The sequence below is a fragment of the Papilio machaon genome, chromosome 24, assembly GCF_912999745.1.
Source record: "Papilio machaon chromosome 24, ilPapMach1.1, whole genome shotgun sequence".
NCBI classification, from domain to species: Eukaryota; Metazoa; Arthropoda; class Insecta; order Lepidoptera; family Papilionidae; genus Papilio; species Papilio machaon.
In genome coordinates, this window is record NC_060009.1 from 4,478,652 (window position 1) to 4,502,367 (window position 23,716).

The 23,716-nt window shown below is 34.8% G+C and overlaps 2 protein-coding genes across 2 annotated transcripts in view; one reads left to right on the plus strand and one right to left on the minus strand.

Moving 5' to 3' along the window:
* Positions 1 to 1,294: 1,294 nt before the first annotated feature.
* Positions 1,295 to 23,716, plus strand: part of LOC106717355 (cGMP-specific 3',5'-cyclic phosphodiesterase) — a 59,758-nt gene continuing 37,336 nt past the window's right edge. The window contains exon 1 of the mRNA XM_045683907.1: positions 1,295 to 1,504. The gene's annotated coding sequence lies outside the window, so the exon portion shown is untranslated. The remainder of the gene's footprint in view (positions 1,505 to 23,716) is intronic.
* Positions 10,982 to 11,857, minus strand: LOC123722363. The gene has a single exon (XM_045683906.1). It carries the CDS (start codon positions 11,855 to 11,857, stop codon positions 10,982 to 10,984), a length of 876 nt encoding a protein of 291 aa, XP_045539862.1.

The following is a 23,716-nucleotide window of genomic DNA, read 5'->3' on the forward strand; positions in this document are numbered from 1 at the left end:
GATTCGATGTTCAAGTTGGTACCTGAATAGCTTTTTATATATACAAATCGCTTCAAGTGTGCCTATAAAACTTTAAGAGTTCCCTCGATTTCTCCGGGATCTCATCATCAGATCCTGACCTGGAGACAATAGGATCATACGGGAAGCACAAGCTTTCAAATAAAAAAAGAATCATCAAAATCGGTTTACCCAGTCGAAAGTTGTGAGGTAACAAACAAAACCGTAGAATTGAGCTCACCCTTTTTTGAAGTCGGTTAAAATGTTGTTAGCGTTATCAGTTATTATTATAGCGCTATTATGCAAGATTGTAAAAACTTATTTTTTCGGTCTCGAAAATAAATACACGTCATAATATCTCCTTAAACCTCCCCCCCCTCGCTTGTGATTTATGATGATTTTTTCGGACCCTCCCTCTCCCTTTGAGGGATGGGTAAAAGTGTACAAGTTAGCAGAAATGGTTCTCAGTTATTAAAAACAACACCCTGTATCCAATTCATAACGGGATTGAGAGAAGGTTAAAAAGTACTCGCTGCTCAGTTCGGAGCTGCATCTTCTTATATTTATTTTTGCGACTAGTTGCAGACATTGTTTATCACTTCTTTGAAACAATTCTGGCACAAACACACAACGATTGATATGTTTTTTTTTATTTTTTCCGGGAGCGACTAAGTGGTCTCAGTGATGACTTCGGAAACAATGACAATCAAACAAAATGGCGGACATGGCGTCGTGGGCTGTGATTGGTCAATTCATTGGACATAGAACACACAAGCACTGAATTTTTATAACGATGTAGGATATAAAACAAACACTGGACTTAGAACAAATAAGCACAAAAAATTCATTGCAGTGTCGTGTCATACGTAAAATTTAAATGTTTTTTTGTAGTTTTAGAAACAAAAACTTCCTAATCTTCCTTTACCAACAAGACTGAAATTTAAATCTTTACGATACTACATTTAAAGTCCATTTTCGGTCAATTTGGTCGATAGAACAAAAAAGCACTGAGGCGACGGTGTGTCAACCAAACCCGCAATGGGCTAGTGTATTTTACTAAGACCTAGTCACCCCTAACATTGGGTAGGTTCGAGCGTTTCGGTGAGCACGTTTATGAGCCGATGACAACAGTTTTTTTAATTGATTTTTTCTCGCTTAAATCGTCTATGTGTGTTTCTAGTCTATGCATTTCGCGTGCCTGGGCGGGCGCGAGGAGAGGTGGGGGACGGGGCTCGCGATTGGCCCGGCTAGCGGCTCAACAACCGAACGAGCCTTTGCCTCAGTCTGCCCCCGAGCGTCAAACAGTAATTACGTGTTTGTGATTGAATCGTGATCGCATGTGAATAACGCGAAATCTTAAATTAAAACGAGTGTTCAAGCTTTTAATTAATTTCAGTGTTTTACTATCACCTGTGACGTCATAGTTTACTTGAATTTGGTACAATTAAACGCGTCATTATCTGCTACGTAGTGACCTAGAGCTGTACGTAGTAATTTTTCAGCGAACGTAAGTAGACACGAAAATCTATCGTCGCCTGCTATTGTTTTGTTTTTAATTGTTACCATTTTCGTCGGGTCATAAAATACGTCAATAATTACCAGACATTTCGTTAGTAAATAATCAGTAATGTACTTTTAAAATAGAGAATTAAAAAAATGTGTTTTTTAAAACAACCGGCTTATCCGATCTGTCATGAATTTCGCTGGAATATGATATAAGTTTGTAGAAACGTAACGAAATCGTTAAGATATGACAACGAAAAGATAAAATTTTATTTTGCATAGTATATATTCCTAGTTTTATATATTAATTTTATAAGTAGAATCTGTATGTAAATAATAATTTCTAGTTTAATAACTAGCAATCTTTATTTATCTTTGTGTTATTATATGACATAATCACAATACAAAGAAGAAATATTTCCGTCGTATTAGTGTGAAAAATACTAGACCGATAATTTTTTTTTATTCAATTAGAATGTTACGATGAACTGAACGAACGAATTATATCACTATTTTCAAATATTGTAACATTGAAATTAAACCTGACAAAGCCTGTAAAATGTAACAAAGTGAAAAGCTAAGAATTTTTCACAATACTATCTCACTAATATTATAAATGCGAATGTTTAGATGGATGGATGGTTGTTTGTTTGAAGGTATCTCCGGAACGGCTCAACGGATCTTGATGAAATTTGGCACAGTTATAGAACATAGTCTGGAAAAACACATAGGCTACTTATTGAGATTATTTTTGGTTTTCCACTGATGTAGTTGACGGCGACAGCTACTGTACTGAATAAAAGAAGAAATATGTAGAAAAGAGATTAGAAGAGAACGAGTTTATTCATCACAAGAAACAGATAAATAATGAAACTCTATGGTCTCTATGAAATCAACGTTATTTAATCTGTTTTAAAAATTAAGAAAAAAACCTGTATAATTGTGTGGTTATAATATATCAGGTAAAATTACAAATTGAATCACACCTCTTTTCAATTGATCCAGCTGTTTACTCTACATGTCACATCATCTTACTAAGATCTTTCGTACAAGGCAACGTATATCGTCGAAATTAAAATTGTATGATTGCATCGCGTTGCGCGCTCTGTACATACAGTTGGATTGTCGACGCCAGTTATCTATTTGGTCAGTACGGGATTAGATTTGCTCTCATCATCAGCTCACTATACGTCCCCACCGAGGGGCTCGGAGCCTACCCCAATTTAGGGGTGACTAGGCCATAGTCAACCACGCTGGCCAAGTGCGGGTTGGTTGACTTCACACATATCATTGAATTTCTTCTCAGATATGTGCAGGTTGCATCACGATGTTTTCCTTCACCGTAAGAACGTCGGATAAATGTACATATGTAAATCGGAAATCGAAAAACACATTGGTACATGGCGGGATTCGAACCCAGGACCTGCAGATTGCAAGTCAAGTGCTTAACCCCTGAGCCACCGACGCTCTTTACGCAGATTTGCTCTACCATCTTTAAAATCGCAGCAATTTTTCTCTCGACGATCTTGAACAGATTGCGATCGACAGACTTTAGCGATGATAGAGAGAAATGTCGGCGACGCGTGCAATGTAAACTCTGACATTGTAATTAATTAATTAAGAAACGGCTTAACTCACGTTTGATCGTCCGGTGACGGCATCGACTAGTTTGCGTCGCCGACGCACGCAACGGCCACTGCGCCCCCCGCGCCCGCCGCCCCCTCGAGCCGCGCGCTACGCGCTATGGCCCGCAGTGCGAGACGCGACGCGACCGCGAAGTCTTCGGATTAAACACTCGCCCTGAAGATGGACCCCCGATGGGTTCGAAACTAGTCGGTGCCGTCACCGGACGATCAAACGTGAGTTAAGCCGTTTCTTAATTAATTAATTATGATGTCTCACGAAAGTTTAAATAATTTAATCTGACATTGTATTGCATAAGTCGGTTAGTGACTAAACTCGCCAGGTTTTGAAGATTTACGTTACCTTGCGTACAAAGTGCCTAACAGTAGCTTTGACCTTAGTGCAGAATGTAGATGACAAATGTACACTAATAGTCTTTTTAATGATAACTCTACGTAGTCAGTTTTCTAAAAGAAATATTTGTAAATTTGTATAATAGAATAAAGTCATTAACAACTGAACCATTTTCAAAAATGATTTTACTATTAGAAAGCTAATTATTAAGTAACATAGACTATTATTCACCTTTATTTTTAGTTAGCTTTTGCCAGCGTATCTGGTCCGCGCGGAATAAAAAAACTTTGTATTATTATTTTTTTTATATTATTACATTTTTTAACTTATTATGTTCCAGAGATACCTTCAAACAAACATCCATCCATCCAGATACATAAGTATTTATAATATTACTAAGAAGTAAAATTCGGCGCTGACGTAGTCGCTGGGAAAAGCTAGTCAAATATAAAATTTGATGTAGCAAAAATCTTGACCTACCTTTCTGCATTTAAATAACAAATTTAATGAGGGATTAACAAATAAATCCTTCCCCGAGTTAAACAACGAGTTCAAACAAAAAAAATTACGTTGAAGAATTTCTGCTTACGTTTGTATGCACAAGATAAACATGTTACGTTACGTGTGTGATGCAAGAAAATTAAATCATTTTTAATTTTAAATAAGACAATAATAATGTGATGTTTTGAAATATAAAAGATTACTTCTTTAAACCAAATGGGAAACTGGATAAAATGAATTTCCATCTTCCATTTTATTTCTATTGTACATTAGTATGTTTACGAACCTCTGAGTTTCCCGTTCCTTATGACATTTTTACATTTTTTATTTATGACTACCTGTCACCCGCGACTCCGTCCGCATGGAATTATAAATATACCTTATTAGTAGCCTTTGTGTTCTTCCAGATAATGTTCTGCATCTAAGCAAAATTTCAGCGAGATCCGTTAGCTGTTCCGTTAACCTTTTAACAAACATCCATTTATCCATCCATCCATCCATCTATGTAAACATTTGCATTTATAATATTAATAAAAAGTAAGATTTTACAGACTAAAAATAACAGTAATAAGAAGGAAGTTAATTAAATATGATGGCTCAGATTTCCCCTACCTTTGCGTCCCTTCTCCTGCCAAATCCGTTCCTTCCCATCCTTTTCTTGTGCGAAAAGGGTAAAAAGGGAAAGATGACTAAAATTGTACCTCATTCACACCTTCATCAACACCTTGGTGTTCCCGCTGCTAATTTGCCCCCTTCTCTTATAAAAAAAACATAGAATTGGACTTTAATAAACTAATTTTGATTTAAATAAAGGTGTGTACTTCGTTTAATGTGAATTACTTTAAATGGAATTTATCCTATATCGATTCTATCGCTGTGTTACTAATTAAATTATAATCTGAATTTCAAAGGGAACCATTCACTCGTATCTGATATATTATAAATCTATTTCGCCGATGTGAATGACAGAATCGGTAAATGTCATTCAATCGATCATATTGTGACATAATGAAGACCGATAATGTTTCGAATGAAAAACATATTCGTAGTGAAGTTGTTTTTTACTACTTCGTTCACCTTTGAATTATAATAAAACGTAAAAGTAGCCTATGTGTTCTTCCAGACTATGTTCTACATCTATGCCAAATTTCAGTAAGATCCGTTCAGCCGTTCTAAAAATACCTTTAAAGAAACATCCATCCACCCAAACATTCGCATTTATTATATTAGTAATATGAGTATTCTATATTTCATCTCTTAATGGATTGAATTTTCGAATAAAATTATATTAAAAAAAACTTGAGAGGTGTCAAGGGACACCCGGATGGAACGAAGTTCGTTTCGATTAATTAGTGAAGGAACCAATGTTTATTCAATTGTCGTTATATATTGTCACGTCGTTGCCATGGTGAAGTAGCGCTCATTCGTCGTTAACATACTTATTATAGCAAAAAGTGTCGTGACAACTTTTCGTAAGAATTTTTTCCGTCTAGCCCCCTTTCACAACGCGCGATAAGGAACTTCGTTCCAAAATTTACAATTAAAACAAAGAAAAAATCCCAACTCACTTTATTATTATGGCTTTCCACAATAAATAAAAGACTGAATGATATCATTTTAAAATCGATTGCTACACGAACGGAACTATAACACTTGGATGTTTGTTTGAAAGTATCTCCAGAATGGCTTAATCAATCTTGAAGAAATTAGGCATAGATGTAGATCACAGTTTCGAAGAACACAGGCTAATTATTCTTTTTTAAATCCGCGCGGACGGAGTCTCATGTGACAGCTACTTATTAATATAAATTTTAATAGCCTTACCATAAATAACATAGTTTACCAAATACATTTTAGCTTGAACGTAGATCAACCCCTTTATACCGTGACTCTAGCTTACGCGATTATTATGCGTAGGTTCACGAATTGCGATTAACCAATAAATAATGAAGTACTTACATCGAAAGCATTGTGGTGATACATAATTATGGTGAAACATATCACGTTGAGGTCAATAATATCAAATCAGCGGCGGTCAAAGTGTTAAAACACGTGTGTAACTAAGCAGTGTCTATATTTTTGTGGATAATTAAGTTAATGTTTTATTTGTGAATTTAAAAATAATTTAATCTATTTTTGTCTTTGAAATACCGCATACATTCAAGTTATTTCCGGTTAAGCTTCCAAGTATAGAGTTCTATCGACCACGCAAATTCAATATTGAATATCCAGTAACTAACTTTTGTGCATCGAACGAGAACCAGATGCATTCAAGAATAGATTGGCAGGGAACGAAGAATATTTTATATCTCTTTTATATTTAAATCTTATTATACCCCTTAATTTATTGTTAATTTCGTGTCCACACAACAAATAATTAAAAATATGAATTATGAGTCACCTTTATCACACACAATGAAATGATTATCTTGTTAATTAATTAAAAAAAAAAAAAACCGACGTAACTAAGGTTTTAATGGATAAATTAGTGCTATCTATTCGCTGCATTTAAGTGCAACGATTTTTAAACTTTTAATTTAAACTGAATAAACTATAATGTTTTTTAAATAATACTGAAAAAATTATTTAAAAAATGGCGACCGTTATTCGAACTTCTTTGTCTCATTTTAGAATTTGTATTTTTACGTCCACTATATGTATTTTGTGCTGAAGTAATATACTCTATGACACTCCGGGGAAGAAGACGAATCGAATGACATCTCACTTGTCACAATCGTGTCAGTTTTTTAGGCTCTAGGCTGTCACAATGGAATTTACATACATACAAATCCACATACATAAAAATAAACTTGTAAATAAACGCTTGAAAAACATTACCCTCTTTCTTAGTCGGGTAAAAAATAACAAATAAATGAAACTTAAAAAAAGAAAAAGATTAAAATTAAATTCTTACCGGCCAGTTACTTGGGTACTAACTGGCCAGTATTAGACAAGCAAAGAGTTCGGAAGGAAAAATGACATATATTTATTGACCAGTTAGAATGTCGTCCTCGAGCCCGTATCGTCGCATCTGTGCGGTGACGAGATAATGAAGATATAGAGGCCAGATAACCCGCCTGATAAACAATTGTAAGAACAATTCACATTACGTAACATAATACATACAAGTACAATAGTATGAAAAATCGACTTATATACTTTTCTGAATGATTTGACTTCGTATTAAAAAAAATGGAATACGATGGAAAACGGGTAACTAATAAGTGACCGCAGTTGCTCATAGAATTACTACTAATATTAGAGTGAGTAAAACAGACAGGAAAATAACCTATCCATTCTCTTCCTCATCAAAAATGTTTAAAAATCTTTTAGTAGGAAGTCGGTAAAATATTAAGGAAAGTTACAAGCTATTTAACATCATACTACTGCTGTGGAATAGCGAAGAAAGAAAATTAATCTAATGTAAAAAGATTTAGTAAATACACTCGTTAAAATTAAACAAATCTCGTAGCAATCAATCCTAATACCATAGTATTTATTTATTTATTTATTTATTTATTTATTTATTTACATGGCAGACTTACAGCTAGAAAACAACAGTATTATAAACAAGATAGTTAACATACAGCTAATTACAAGTCCACACTTATAGCATTGGTTTAGTTAATTTGTCAGTCAGCACAGGAAATATAAAAGTAAGTAATTAAATTTACTGCTCAAGTTATTTGAAAAAATCTCGGCTAAGGCAACTCCTCGCTGAGGACACACTAGTTGCAAATGGGTCTATATCATGCTTCTTGCACAGTATGTTGAAACTGGAGCTCGCACGCACCACGCACGTATTCTGCCTGTAGTTGGTTGACGCATACGGTACGCTTATAATGGGATTGTATCGACGGGATTTGCTAGGTACGCTAAAGTTGATTTTGGATAGTAATTCCGGACAGTCAATATAATTTTTTAATATTTTGTGGACGAACATAAAATCGGCAGTCTCACGACGGTTGATCAGCGGCAATAAATGAAATTTTTTACAAAGTGAGATGTAGTCTTTAGAGTGATAAGGTATTCTTTGGTGAAAGCAAAGGAACTTAATGAATCGTTTCTGAATATTTTCTAACCTGTCGATATATTTATGGTATCGGGGATTCCAAATTTGCGACGCATACTCTAGATGGCTTCTGACGTAGGTACAGTAGAGTATTTTAAGAGTCTTAGCTTCAGTGAAACATTTAGCGAGTCGCATGATAAACCCGAGCGACTTGGAGGCTTTTTTGGCAATAGTATCAACATGCATATTGAAGAGCAAATTGCTGTCATGATGAACGCCTAAATCCCGGGTATTTGTGCATTTAGGCAGACTTTGACCACCCAGCGTATAGGAAGTATTAAATATCATACGTTTTCGAGTATAGGTAATTACCGAGCACTTCAAAGGGTTAAGATCGAGTTTATTAGTGACGCAATAATTTTCTAATCGACAGAGATCGGCCTGAAGTGCTTTCATGTCATCAAACGACGATATTGTGGTAAATATTTTCATGTCATCGGCAAAACACAATAGGTTTGAAGACTCAAGGCAGGAAGCAATGTCGTTTACATAGATCACAAATAATAAGGGCCCGAGCAAGGAGCCTTGGGGAACACCGCTAGGCACAGTAATCCAACTCGAAATGTAGTTATTTAGTACGACAGCCTGAGATCTATTGTCAATGTACGATGAAAACCACCGAAGTAGGTCACCCCTTATACCTATATTACAGAGCTTATGTAATAGGATGTCATATTTTATACGATCAAATGCCTTGCTGTAGTCGGTATATACTACATCTACCTGGTCGCCTCTGTCCATAGCTTCGCTAAGGAAATCGTTGAACAGTGTGAGGTTTGTGACTGTTGATCGCCCTCGTAAGAAACCATGCTGAAATGGAGTAAAAGACGAAGCTACGGCCGAATATAATTGCTCATGAACAATTTTTTCAAAGACTTTGGCGACGACGCAAAGCTTTGAGATAGGTCTATAATTACTTATTTCATTTTTAGGACCTTTTTTATGTATAGGCGTGATGTACGCAGATTTCCAGATACGAGGAAATACGCACATTTGAAGGGACTTTTGGAAAAGAAGTGAAATAGGCAAAGATATAGTCGAGGAACAATTTACAAGAAGTTTGGGTGAAATGTTATCTGGCCCAGCTCCTTTCGATAGATCTAAGTTACGAAGAATGTTTTTCACTTTGTCAACTTTAACTTCCACACTACATATATCAGATTGCGGCGATGTTGACTGGGAAAATGGGGGCAAGTTTGAATTATCATTTTGTTTTGACTGGTTGTTAATGGTACAGGGATTAAGAAAAGACGTATAGAAAAAGGAAGAGAACGCCTCGCAGATTGCACTCCCATCAGAGAAGGATTCATTATTGTAGACAAGAGTACTAGGGACAGTATGCGAGTTATAACGGTTTTTAACAAAACTCCAAAAAGCCTTGGGATTATTTTTAATAGAATTTTCACAGCGATTAATATAATTTTGGTAACATTTAGCTTCCATGGTTTTTACTCTGTCACGCAATAGCTTGAATGTTAGATTATCTGACCTATTACCATAATTCTTAAATTTTTTAAAGTATTTATATTTTTCTTTAATGGTTTTTATAAGAGGCAGGTCAAACCACACCGGATATGATTTATTATTAATTCTCTTACGGGGAATATGTTTATTTTGTAGGTGTGTTATGGTTTCATTAAAAAACTCAACGGACTCATCAACAGTCCGCTGTGCAAATTCTTTGTCCCAGTCGATTGAGGATATGTCCTTGTTTAAGGATTCAAAATCTCCTTTACTGAAAATGTAGCGCATTCCTGGAGCGCAATCCAGAGGTGGCAACAAACTAACTTTGATGTCAATTAGTAGTGCGGGGTGGTAGGCGTCAATAGGAACGAGGGGGTCTGGACACTCAATTACCGAAACTACGTTATTCGAGAGTACTAGGTCTAAAATTTTACCATATCTATTGGTCACACCGTTATACTGCCCTAGGCCCATCGTAAATAACCCATCCACTAGCGCAACTTCATCACGGCTAGAGTGATTCTCTGGATTAAAACATAGGTGATCGGACCTCCATAGGATTCCACTCAAGTTAAAGTCGCCTAATATCACAAATATGTCGGTTTTATTATTGTTGTTGATCACTGTCCCACTGAGCGTCGACAGAAAATTGTCAAGTTGCGAAGAGAATGAGAGACCATTGCTCTGCTTACATAAATAAACAACACAGATGTGCATAGTTATATGGTCGCGTGAGTCACGGTTTTTAATTCGAATTTTTATCCAGAGATCCTCGGCTGTGGAGTGCAAGAGTGGGTTCGGGGAGGCAAGTAACTCCCTCCGCGTTGCGATGAGTACACCACCGCCAAGGACCTGCCCAGTCAAGTTATAATCACGATCACGTCGCCATACCATATACCTTTCATCAAAGAACTCCGAATCAAGTATACTACTATTTAACCATGTCTCTGTCAACACAATAATATCGTATGAATGTAATTGCAACTGTCGATAAAAGGCATCGGTTTTACTTCTTAGCCCCCGTACGTTTTGATAAAAAATATTTAACTTTTGTTCACCGATATACGCGCCTGTAAGTTAGAACAACAGTTGTACAGAAATCATTATAAATTTTAAAAACATTCATATATTTAAAATCGAAGTTAAGTAATACACGATTAATATTATTGCATATAGAAAGTGGGTGCATCGAAGTTAGTTTCGTATAATAAATATTTGTTAACTTTGGTATCGTTGAGTTAAAGCAGAATGGAAGATAGAAGTGCATATTAATTAGTGCGGGCGCGAGCGAGCTGCAGATAGTTAATTGTATTGAACAAAGAGCAGTTACAGACCTCAATAACGAGGCAGGGGTGTTAAACCTTTTCCAAGTATGTAAAATGTTAATATTATTACAGATTGATGAATTTAATACAAAAATAAAATAAAAATCTTGTAAGGAGATAAACGTAGAAGATGGATAACATTTTAAATAATTTTGTTTAAATCTGTCTCCTTCCTAATAATAATAGTTTTCGACGAGGTATTTTTCCTGATATGTATTTTACCATACTTTACCCATACAAATGTGTAATTGCGTTCTTTGGCTATGGCTTTAACTTTACTTAATAATTGTTTTGACTCGACGGTGAGATGATCGTTTATGTAGACACGCTGCGGTGAACAGTGAAATCCCAAGTTTGACGTCGTAAGTTCCTTAATAGCACGCGCTGCAGCAATAAATTCTTCTTTGATGTAACGGTTTAAGAAGCTGACTATGATAAGTTTTTCTTTAGAGTTCTGCATGGGGACTCTGGAAATATAGTTTATTGCCGATTTGGGGCAGTTATATTTGACTTCACGGCAGATAGACTCCATAATACTGAACAAATTTTCATTGGTTTTCAGAGGTATGCCTTTGATCTCAACATTGTTCAGTCTTGATCTTTGGTCATCTGAGGCCAATTTAAATTGCAGTTTGGCCATGTCAGCTTGAACAATATTCACTGAGTCCCGTAATGCAACGGTAGTGCCTACTGTGGCCTCTAGTTCTACAAGCTTAGCCTGAAAGTCGTCAAGCCTGCCGCTTGAGAACTCGGAAAACATTTTAAGCTCGGAAAGCTCCTCTTTTATAGTTTTTATATCGTCTACTAAGGTTGGCAAATTCACTAGTTGTCGCCTTATATCTCTGATTTCACATAAAATCACGTCAAGTGATGCAGACACCGACGGCTCCGAAGCAGATGCAGGCATAGTAGGCGAGGAAGGACGACATTGCGGACACTTCCATTGCGCTCTTCTTTCTGTGCCCAGCTTCCTCCAGCCTGACTCGGTTATATTGGCACAACCAAAGTCCAATTGCATTTTGCATATGCCACACTTAGCACCATCGTTAAACTGGACACTACAAATACCGCACGTCTTCATTATGTGTTTGCGAAAAAGGTTGACGATATATGACTTTACAAGTAAAAATAGATATATATTATCGAAAGCGAAATACGTGTTCACTGGCTGTGATCTGACTGAATACTGATATTATAAATGCGAATGTTTAGATGGATGGATGGATGTTTGAAGGTATCTCCGTAACAGCTGAACGGATCTTGACGAAATTTGGCACAGATGTAGAACATAGTCTGGAAGAACATATAGGCTATTTATTACTTTACGTTTTTTAATGCCGCGCGGGCGGAGTCGCGGGCAACAGCTAGTTTATTTTATAAATGTTATCAGTGATCGATATTCTAAGATCATTGGTATGAGCTATAAACAAGATAATTAGATAAATAACAACGCGAATGGGACATTAATCGTTTGCGAGATGAATCATTTTGCGTTGTTAATTAGTAATTCGAATGAACCTGTGACCGGTAACAGAAATATAAGGATAATTACGTTAATATTAATTTGGTTAAATATATTTGAATTCTGTTTTTATCTCTTATGGGTAAATACAGCAAAAAAGTATCTTCGGAATTTAAATACTAGACAAAGAAATTTAAATATATCATTTACTAGCTGTCACCCGCAACTCCGTCCGTGGGGAATTAAAAAAAAACTTAATTAGTAGCCTATGTGTTCTTCCAGACTATGTTCTACATCCGTACCAAATTTCATCAAGATCCATGCAACCATTCTAGAGAAACCTTGTAACTGAATAAATAACCTTTAATATAATAGGGCTCTAATATAACCCTATAAAATTATAGGTGGGCCATTTTCTTAAGTCACATTTGACACTTCATCAAATCCACGTAACCTTGTAACGGCGGACAAAATATATATATATATATATATATATATATATATATATATATATATATATATATATATTTTTTTTTTTTTTTTTTTTGAAGTTAGAACTGCATAATGGTTTACCTTTTTCCAGCTTTCGATTACATGTTTATTGTAATTATGTCAATCGAACGTCGTTACAATTACAATGTTGCGTCAGTGATGCCAAAAAAAATCGAACGAAAATAACGTATATTTCAAAACAACTGAACATAAGTTTGGTGTCCGAATCGATTCATTCACTTTAATCCATAGTTTTACGTAGCTCACCTCACTATGAAGAAAAATTTGATAGGTGTCAAATGGGACCTATTAAATTGGTCCACCAATAGTAATGCTACCACTCGGTATTATTTGTGAATTACAATTTAGTTCGAAGTATCCTGTCTATATTGAATGTCTCTGATGGTCAATGGGTAAATAGGTTTATAGTACGTATGAGTGAACTGGAACCGGTTTGAACTGGATTACCTTAGTGAACTTACTACAATCTAGCTTGTCTACAAGCTAACATATGACGTAAAACAAATATAGATTTAGCATAAGGGTGTTAATGTCTCTATTAATGCGCGTAATTTGTAACCATTGTCGTTCTCGTTATTTTCCAAAGAGAGTGAAAGAGATGACGAATAAATTTTTGCGAATGTGTTTCGGCAGTAGCTATAATTCCTTTAGTATTTAATCGAAGGACTACAAGGTGTCTGAGTCACGCAGTCTTTGTCATAACCCAGGTGCCAACTGAACTTTAGACTACGCTTGTAGAGTGGCGAGAGATTAAAATGTTACTGGGCCGGACATTGTTGTGTTTGAGTGAGTGTTTATACATATTTTTGAAATATCAGCGATACAGTCAGTGCTATACCCAGTACATATATATTAGTAAATAAAATAGGGTCCGAGTGTCTCGACCGATTGGGCGAGCACTCAACCGTTTACAAATACAAGCGCTCAGCCGAGACTACTGTCTCGCTCCTGTACTCGGTAAGTGTAATTTGGCTATTATGGAGACGTTCGTGTCAATTTATATTTCAACTAGTTTTTTCCCGCGACTTTTTGAAAATCACATAGAACACAATCTGACGTTTAAAGTTTACATTCTTGTTGTGGCTCCACTTTTCGAGCGCCGACTGTATCTATGTAAAGCTCGCTACACACGCTTGGCAAACAACGGCAATCATCAAACACCAAATAACAAACATAAACGTGTAGATTGGTGTTTGCCTGTTTTTGTTTGGTGAACGGCGTCTCTACGGTTGCCCTACACAAATCAAAGGTTGTTCGAAAAACGTGAGGATGCCTGTTTGTGTTCAGTGTTTGGCACGTGTTTGATGATTGTGGCTGTTAAGCAAACACCAAGCGTCTGGAGCGACCTTGATATATGATCGAAGAGTATAGGTCGCTATGTATAAGTATTAGGATCGCATACACAAAAGTAATCAAACTTTCTACGTGGGCTGAACACGTGCGATGCTATACTTATGAAGCTTGAACATTTGTTCGTATACTAAGTTGCAAAAGAAATTATACGAAAGACTAGCAGTAATGTATAACCACAATAGTCCGAGGCCGCTAGTAAAAGATGTCGTAATAAAAATTCAATTTAAACGAGTATTGCTCAGAGAAATTTTCTATTACTTTCACGTCCTAAGTTTTTATGTGATCGTACTAAAATAGACATTTTACGTCTAGACGTAAACCGTACATAGTACAAAAATATTATAGAGAAAAAAAATTGTAGCTTTTAATTTATTTTTTTTCTTAAAAGAAAAGCATGTTTATTAATTTCTATTAGGACATTAGTTACTATACCTAAATGAAATCTTTAAATAATTGCAACTTTACTTATAAATGCGAATGTTTAGATGGATGTCCGTTACAAGTAGCGTTGCCAGGTCGCCAAACCTACTAGCCGGACAGACTAGCCAGTTTGGCCGGACATTTGGGTAGAAAGGTCGGACACTCTATAATATTTAGGATTTTGTCTCAGTATTAATAGGTACACTCTAGTTTGGGAAATGTAAAAAGCCTAACAAAAGCCGGAAAATCGATTATTTTGGCTGGACACGCAATCAAAAAGCCTACATAAGTCTTAATCTCCAGAACAGCTGCATGGATATAGAGCATAATCTGGAAGAACACATAGGCTACTAATTATTTATTTGTTAACCCCCCCCCCCCCCCGCGAGTCGCGGTCGACAGCTAGTAGTATATAAATATATATGTATATATGTTGTACTATATCTGAGGCGTCGATTTAAATCAAGTGGAAAAGTCGATCATGATAAAATTTATCTTCTTAAGTACAGCGGCCTTAACATAAGGTTGTCAAGTTTGAAATGTTTTAAATTAATTTTCAAGTTTGTAATTTTAATTTTGTATAAGAGTTGATATATCATTAACTAAAGATAATAACTTACTTTAATAAACAATTGTACCAAAAAAAACGCTCTTTGAAAATCAATGTTACTTTACTCTAGAAATTATTAAACGATCCGACATATTGTGATAAAACTTTGGTAATATGTTCCGCCTACGATATAGAATGTTAGCTGTTTAAAAACCAGAACGAAACCAGATCAATTTTTCTTTCTGGTGGTTTAACACATAAATCTTGATTAAAACGTTTCGACAAATCGATTCGAGATATGACTATTCGTCGTTGATTTGAGAAGTTAAAAAAAAAGTTATTATTTATTTACTCTTATGTGACAACCCTAAGTGAAGACGATAACGCGGGTTGACAGTATCACTAAATACTAATAGCGCGTCCATTCAATGTCACTCAGAGATTGTCATGAGATCATTTTAGGTTTTGCCGGCTCAATTCCTTTTCATTTATCTTATACTAACTGCTACCCGTGACTTCATCTGAGTGGAATTTAAAATCGAAATTTATCTTTTTGGCACAAAGTCTATAAAAAAGTAAAATAAATTTTATATTCGACCTGCAGTTGATAGAATAGGTGTTAGAGAACACAGTCTTGAAGAACACATAGGCATACTAAGTTTTTTTTTAATTCCGAGCGGACGGAGTTGCGGTTGACAACTAGTTTCATTATAAAATCATAGCATAAATGATTAATTAAAAATCGTAATACACCATATCTTTACAAATATTAATTCAATTTCTTAAATTTATTAAAAAAAAAATAGAAGATTGTAACGTAATATTTGTCGTATTGGATGGGTATTCTATATAGATAGAATTGACGGATGGACGAACAGACAAAAAATTAAATTGATATGTTTTTTGGTTATATTGATACGTTTCTAAGACATTCAAAACGGAAAATCATATTTTTATATGGCATAAAAATGTCAATATTTGCGTGATATTCAATAATGAGCGATAAAATAAATATTTGAAATTATAAAATGAAACTTGATCACAATATATTTTTAACGTACTAACTATACAAGAAATAGATAGATAATTAGATAAAATATTATAAAACTCAACCGTTTACCTCGATATCAAATACCAAAAAGTAAATTGAAAAAAAAAGATTATTAATTAAATCTTTTTCGATTTAAGAATTTTAATATTGTTTATGGAGTCAACGGCTTTTATAATGAATTTTTAAATTCGATTATTCTCACGAATTCGATTCTCAAACGAACTGAGAGCCTAGACAGAATCATTACATGAATAATTAATATGAAATCGTTCGTCTCAAGTACTTTGAATATCGATTCAATTCCCACGCTCATTTGTTAGCTTAATTTTGAATTTCGCTGATTTCAAAATTCGAAATAAAATTCTCGATTCCAAGTTATACATTTACTAGCCCATGACTTCGTCTGCGCTGAATTTAAAATAGGTTGAAAAGTATCTCGGTGTGTTATACGAGACTATTGTATGTTCTGTATTCGTGTCAAATTTTAATAACAAGTGTTGAACCGTTGCGTTATCGTTATCGTTGAAGTTATCGAGTGATCAAATAAATCCCATAGGAACCGTGCACATAATGCGATAAGCAGACTATGTGTTCTTTCAGACTGCGTTCTACATTTATACCAAATTTCACAGAAATCCATTAAGCCGTTCTGGAGATACCTTCTAACATCCATTTTATTATTAGGATTTATTTAAGTTTTTTTTTTTTCGTAGATACCGGGTATTGAAAAATGTTGTACAATCATGTATCAACGATATCCTTTGAAAATATCGCCCTTTTGTACTGTATACGTCCTCATATTGTCAATTATATTATAACTAGCTGTCGCCCGCGACTCCGTCCGCGCGCAGTTAAAAAAAAAAAACAAAATGAAAAATAGATGTTGGCCGATTCTCAGACCTACTGAATATGCTCACAAAATTTCATGAGAATCGGTCAAGCCGTTTCGGAAGAGTATGGCAACGAAAACTGTGACACGAGAATTTTATATATTAGATAAGAAATAGTATAGGCCTTTAGAAATCATATTGTAAAAGATATGGATCTTGAAAGTTATGCTTTCAAAACCTAGAATATTATAATAGACGAGGTTTAAACGAGATGGTGAATATTTTATACGTTTGCTAAGAAACTGCGCTATTAGTTTTTAAAGTAAATGTTACTCCGGTAAGTCCTTTGCAAGAACCAATCTTGGTATGGACTTTTATTGGTTCTTAGGTAAAGCCAGCGGCTATTTTGAAATTGCCTTTTCTATTTTAAAAGTACAATAATGTTGCTATGCTTTAATCTATGAACTCTGAACTGTGTTTAAATCTATGGACTAAAGGAGTAAAGAAACTCACAAGAATAAACATTATTTATTAGAGTTTTTTTAATAAAACATTTTATGGTCAATTTTTAATATTATTATTTTTTCGATATCATGTTCTAATTAAGTGAAACAAAACCGCTTTGATTCAAAATTGATAATTTGTTTATACCACATAAAAACGTCTCATAAAGTTTACAATTCAAAGATAATAAAGACGAGACAAAAAACGAATTTATTGCTTTCATTCTGATGAATTGATAAAAATATAGAATTTTATAAACAACTAGCTTTTACCCGCGACTCCGTCCGCGCGGAATAAAAAATAGAAAACGGGGTAAAAATTATCCTATGTCCGTTTCCTGGTTCTAACCTACCTGCCCATCAATTTTCAGTCAAATCGATTCAGCCGTTCTTGAGTTATAAATAGTGTAACTAACACAACTTTCTTTTATATATATAGATAGTATATAAGAGAAAAAGAAATGGAAAGAATATGAACAAACAGTTCAATAGATTTTTAATTAATAATATTATTTAAATATTAGGAGACGTATTATTTCTCACAATAAGCTACATAAGATGCATTTCAAAGTTGAGTTTTTTTTTTATTGTGAAACTTCCGGAATTCTTTTTAAAGCCAGCATCATCCTATATTTACATCGGGACTGTTAGATGCATGCCACACGGGTGATTTGATAATGTTAAGACTACAGAGGGCCTATCACGAAAATGCCTTGGGACACAGGCCTTCGTAAAGTTATGGCGTATGTGTATCTGACGCTTATGAAGTATCGAATTAATTTTATATGAACATTAATGTTGTACTTAATGGACTATGACATTAACCATCGAAATACGAAAAGATTTATAACCGATTTTATTTAACCCATCTCTAGTGATTTCTCAAACGAATTGTCAGACTAATAATCCTTAAATAGATACACTATATCACCAAACATGTCTAAATTTGTATCAGATTTGTTGGTGTACTTTACGCCCGGTAGGGGCGCTGCACAAATTTTAATAACAAAAAAATTGTCGATAATTTAACGAAAACTTTCCCACGAATAATTCGTACTATGCCCTCTGTCTGGTGCGTTTCTTGCGACACTTCCCTTATATTTTGACAGCTATTAATGCTACTTACGTTTTGTTTTTTTTATAAAATTAATACCTCATCTAATTCAGCTGCAAAAACGAGATCAGTCGTCATTTTCTTTGGCAAGTCGCGTTGTAATAACGAATATCAGAAATAATAACGGACTGCGTTGTGATAAACATCAAAGACTCTCTCAATATTTTGGTTCCAAATACTAATGGCTTTTGCTAACGGATAAGGTTAGGGTTGCCACAACAAACATATCCAGAAATAGTTTTACTATCGTATTTATAAGTAGGGTCTATAATAACATTGCGTTTAAATATGACGGCAATCTTAATAATATTATAAATGCGAATGATGGATGGATGAATGGAAGTTTCCTAGAAGATATTTCCAGAATGGCTCAACGGATCTCGATGAAATTTGGCATAGATTATAGAACATAATCTGGAAGTATACATAGGCTACTTATTAAGTTTTTAATACCGCGCGGACATAGTCGCGGGTGACAGCTAGTTAGTTCTATATTTTTACAAACAGAATTCAAATCTTACCGACCACACTTGATTACTATTATCTAAACTTTAAAAAGAAAACCTAAAAGAAGTTATATTACATGTTTTTATACGGCTGCTTCGACAATGGAAACTGACGGAAACACGAATCATTAATTTCACTCACCTTTAAGGCCTACCGAGGCGTCTTAAACTAGTTGGTAGCAAAACCTGACTACACGTGAATTAAGAATTTAAATAAATAAATAAATATAGTCGTGATTTTTAATTAATGTACGATTAAAACAGTCATTTGTTTCATTCATTATTGAAATGTAAAATTATTACATCAAAAAAAGTTGTAGTAATTAATGGACCAATAAATTGCATTTCCGTTCCAACTAATCTCATAAAAAACAAATCGTATGACCCACATTGACCACAGTCACTTGACCCCTACACTTAAATATCATTTTGTTTGAGTCAATTCATTCAAAGCTGATTCATTAGCAACATAGTTCCCGTAATATTATAATATGACGCACGAAATAAGGAAAAATTTCCTTGTAAAGTTAATTCTACGATATCTTCATATAATTGTTGTTTATTTCTTTTTATTTTGTTATTGTACAGTTATTAAATTATAATCAAAACATACATAATAATTAACAGTAGGTAATTTAATCGTATCAACGTATTTAATCAAAGGAAAGCTCTCTCTGTTCATTACTCTATGAGCAAACTTTTTAATGTATAGAGTCTCCGGAAATGAATTGCTAAGTGCGGTAAAAGCTTACTCGGCAATAGGGCTGTCACCTTTTCTAGTTTAATCGAAATTCTCCGGGTTTGCACTTGGAATTTTTAAAGTAAATGGTAAACGAGCAAGTGGTCACTTGTTTCCCCTAAAGTATCGAAGTGATTTAGACCTGCAGTAAAATAAAAGGTAGTAGATGCATTACATGTTGCGTATTCTACAATTACTCTTAATTTTATAGCCTAAGCATTCTAATCGCGCGGAATTAAAAAAAAAAAACATAATAAGTAGCCTATGTGTTTTTCCAGACTATGTTGTGCATCTATGTCAAATTTCGTTGAGATCCGTTGAGCGCTTCCGGAGATACCTATTAACGTCCATCCATCTAAACTTTCGCAATTCTGACTTGTTTTACTACGATCCAATAAGTGGTAAGATAATCATTTTTTTATCTTCGTATGCTAAGGATCAAGTGTAGATGTTGTTTTTTTTTGCTGCCAGTGTCTATTCTGTAAAAGATGGCTGCCCTATTCAGTAATGGCAAGAGGAAAAGTGCTTAGCTTAGCTGGTACTTAGCTATTCAGAAAATATAATGCAACTTGAGATATTTCTTATCATAGATAATTTACTCCGTATTATTTAAGCGAAAAAAACTCAAAAAACTAATATTGTGCTAAGAAAAACTTTGACTCTTTTACTCTTAATTTTATAGCCTAAGAATCCTAATCCCTAGTAATAAATTAATCCGGTAGAAATACTCCAAATGCGGTAGTAATAACGAAGTATCCCGAGCCGAGGCTCCTAACTATAGTTACTCTTAAACGACGTATAGACTAAGCGCCATCTGCGCCCGCACACCTCAAGTCCGGTGAAGTAAATAAGGTAGGCAAGGCATTTGCGAATGTCTATGGGCAACGATCGCCCCGCTATTTCGGCAAATTCAGGTTGCCGTTTCCTCGTTTGCTACATTATGATATAAAAAACAAGGCAAACAGAGATTACTCAGTCACAAAAAAAGGCCTAACCATTTATCATTGTGTCCTACATTAATTTTTGTACATTTTTCGCTTTATACATTGACCCAGAAGATGGAACATCTTACTAATTAAATTCTTGCAACTTATAGTGGTGTAATGCACCCGCGCTATGTTTTTATGTGCATCAGTTTTATGACGTCATTACATTGTAGTTCTCAGAATGAAAAATAGAGCGGACGTTGACATATATGTTTTGTTTATTGCAAGTATGAAATTTAACAATATGAAATTTATACAGTTACAATTTTATTTAAAGAGTTTAAACATTATCAATATTTTATTTAACTTGACTCTAGTATCTTTCTCGCTCTATAGAAAATATTTCTATCTTTCAATTTATTTGTTTCTATTTACTAAATTTCAAGTTCGTAATATAATCCTTATTTAATAAACAATATTCCACGTTATTGTACTTAATTATTTCTTCAGAAATAACATCTAGCATCTCTAGTCACGTTATTAACATAGTGCCGTATACCAAACAAGCTTTAACGTAATCACGCTCCAACTTAATCACGTAATCACACTGCGACGTAATCTCGTTCAACGTGATCCTAGTAAGTATCCCACTAAAAACGTATATACACGTTAGTTTAGCAAAATATGTTGAAGAAAAATGAAACAAGTACGGAAAATTTAAAATTTTCTTTTTATTATTTATTTGATAGCTTAAAAATCTCCAAATTAAATTTGTTTAAATCTGAAATCAATTTTAAGTTAACCAAGTTTATGTAATGAAGCATTTTACTAACGATATTATTCAAAGCACTGTCATGCGTGTTTGAAACACGCTCCAAAGTAAACACGCTTCGCGTGACCTTACGAAAGCCTTACGAATATAAAATGCATATTATATCAAGAGATTTTATTCACGTATTTTGATGAAATTTCAAGAAGATATATTTGAATTGAAAACATAATATTGGCAACCGTCCAACATTTCAATTACATATATGTATGTTAATTATTTAAATGTAAAAATAAATAAATTTTAACCTTCAGGTGATTATGATTTATTTTCAGAGTCGAACTTTTTATGGCCAAACACAAACCTAATACAGATTGTATTAATTTGGCCGATCAGGAATGGTCACAGATTCAAGTAGTTACCTATGTATATAGCAACTAACTGTCGCCAGCGATTCCGTCCGTGCGAAATAAAATGAACTTAATAAGTAGCCTATGTGTTCTTCCAGATTATGTTCTACATTAACAGCGGTAGATCCCGCAACAACAATATTTGTTGGGTGCACGAATTGGCCGGGTCGACCGGTGCAATACCACGACCTCACAAAAGACAGGCGTGAAGTGGAAGCAATTCCGCGTTTCGTCTGATGAGTGTGGTACCGGAGGCCTAATTTTAGTCCTCTTTCCCTTCCCACCCTTTACTTATTAGAAAAGGATGGGAAGAGAAATTGGATTTGGCGGAAGAGGGGACTCATAGGAAAGAGAAATATCCCCTTTCTGTGCTTCCCCTTCTCCGTTGATTAAAAGTAGGCAACGCATCTGCATTTACGGATGTCTAAGGGCAACGGTCGCCTCGCTATTGCGGCGAATCCAGGTGGCCGTTTGCTCGTTTGCCACCTTATGATATAAAAAAAATAATACATTTGTACCAAATAACATCAAGATCCGTTCAGCCATTCCGGAGATACCTTCAAACAAACATCCAACCATCCATTTGCATTTAAAATATAAGTATGAAGTATAATAGTAATGATACTATGATTACCTGTAATTTTATCGAGATTAAAATTACGCAGTCGTCGCGTCGTCGTCTTGAAATAAAAAAAAATATCTTTCAATTGACATAATTCAATTATTTTTAATCGCGTCGCGTCGTATAAATTGCTTTGAGTTATACACCAATCCAATAAAAACTAATTTCTGACGTCAGAAAGTGGTTATAAAGGACCGTATTCACGTGTTGTTCGTAAACAAAAATAACAACGTTGACGACAGTATTCTACCATGACCACGACACACTTGAATCTTTTATATCCATAAGCGTTGGTTACGCTGTGTTTTTCTCGTCAGAATACATGCAAACGAGCAAGCGGCCACATGAATTCGCCGAAATGGCGAAGCGACCGCTGCCTATAGACATTCGCAATTACAGATACGTTGCCTACCTCTAATCGATGAAGGAGGAGACGCACAAAAAGAGAATATTTAACCTTCCTATGCATCTCCTCCTCCATCAAATCCACCTCCCCTTCCCATCCTTTCCTTATAAGAAAAGAGTGGGAAGGGAAAGAGGACTACAATTAGGCCTCCGGCACCACATTCATCAGACGGAACGCGGAATTACTTCCACTTCACGCCTGTCTTCTGTGTGGTCGTGGTATTTCACCGGGCGAGCCGGCCAATTCGTGCAACGGATGTTGTTGTTGCTAGCGTCTACCACTGTTGAATACTGTAATAATTTTTTATTAGATATAGGTGGAAAAAGTAAAAAGACGACTAAGTATGTATTCTAAGTACATATAATATTCCAACTGATGAATTGATCAGTTTGCCGATTAGCCTAACGGGAAACATGCATTGACTGTAGAAAACTATTCGCGTTCACTGCATAATGGAATCCCGGTTTAACTTAACTAAATTTAAGTTAGTTAAGTTGTAATCTCCATCGTCGGTAGCTAACGCCATCTCTAACTTAATTATCTCGCAACGAGTGAGCTAATCCAACAGGAGCTATGTCAGCATGGATATTAACTTTACGACGATAATTTTTCGACATTATTCCAATTTGGACTGGCAACTTTTACGTAGTTATAAGTTAAAATATTACTATAGTACATTAGCGCCCTCTATTAATATCAAAAA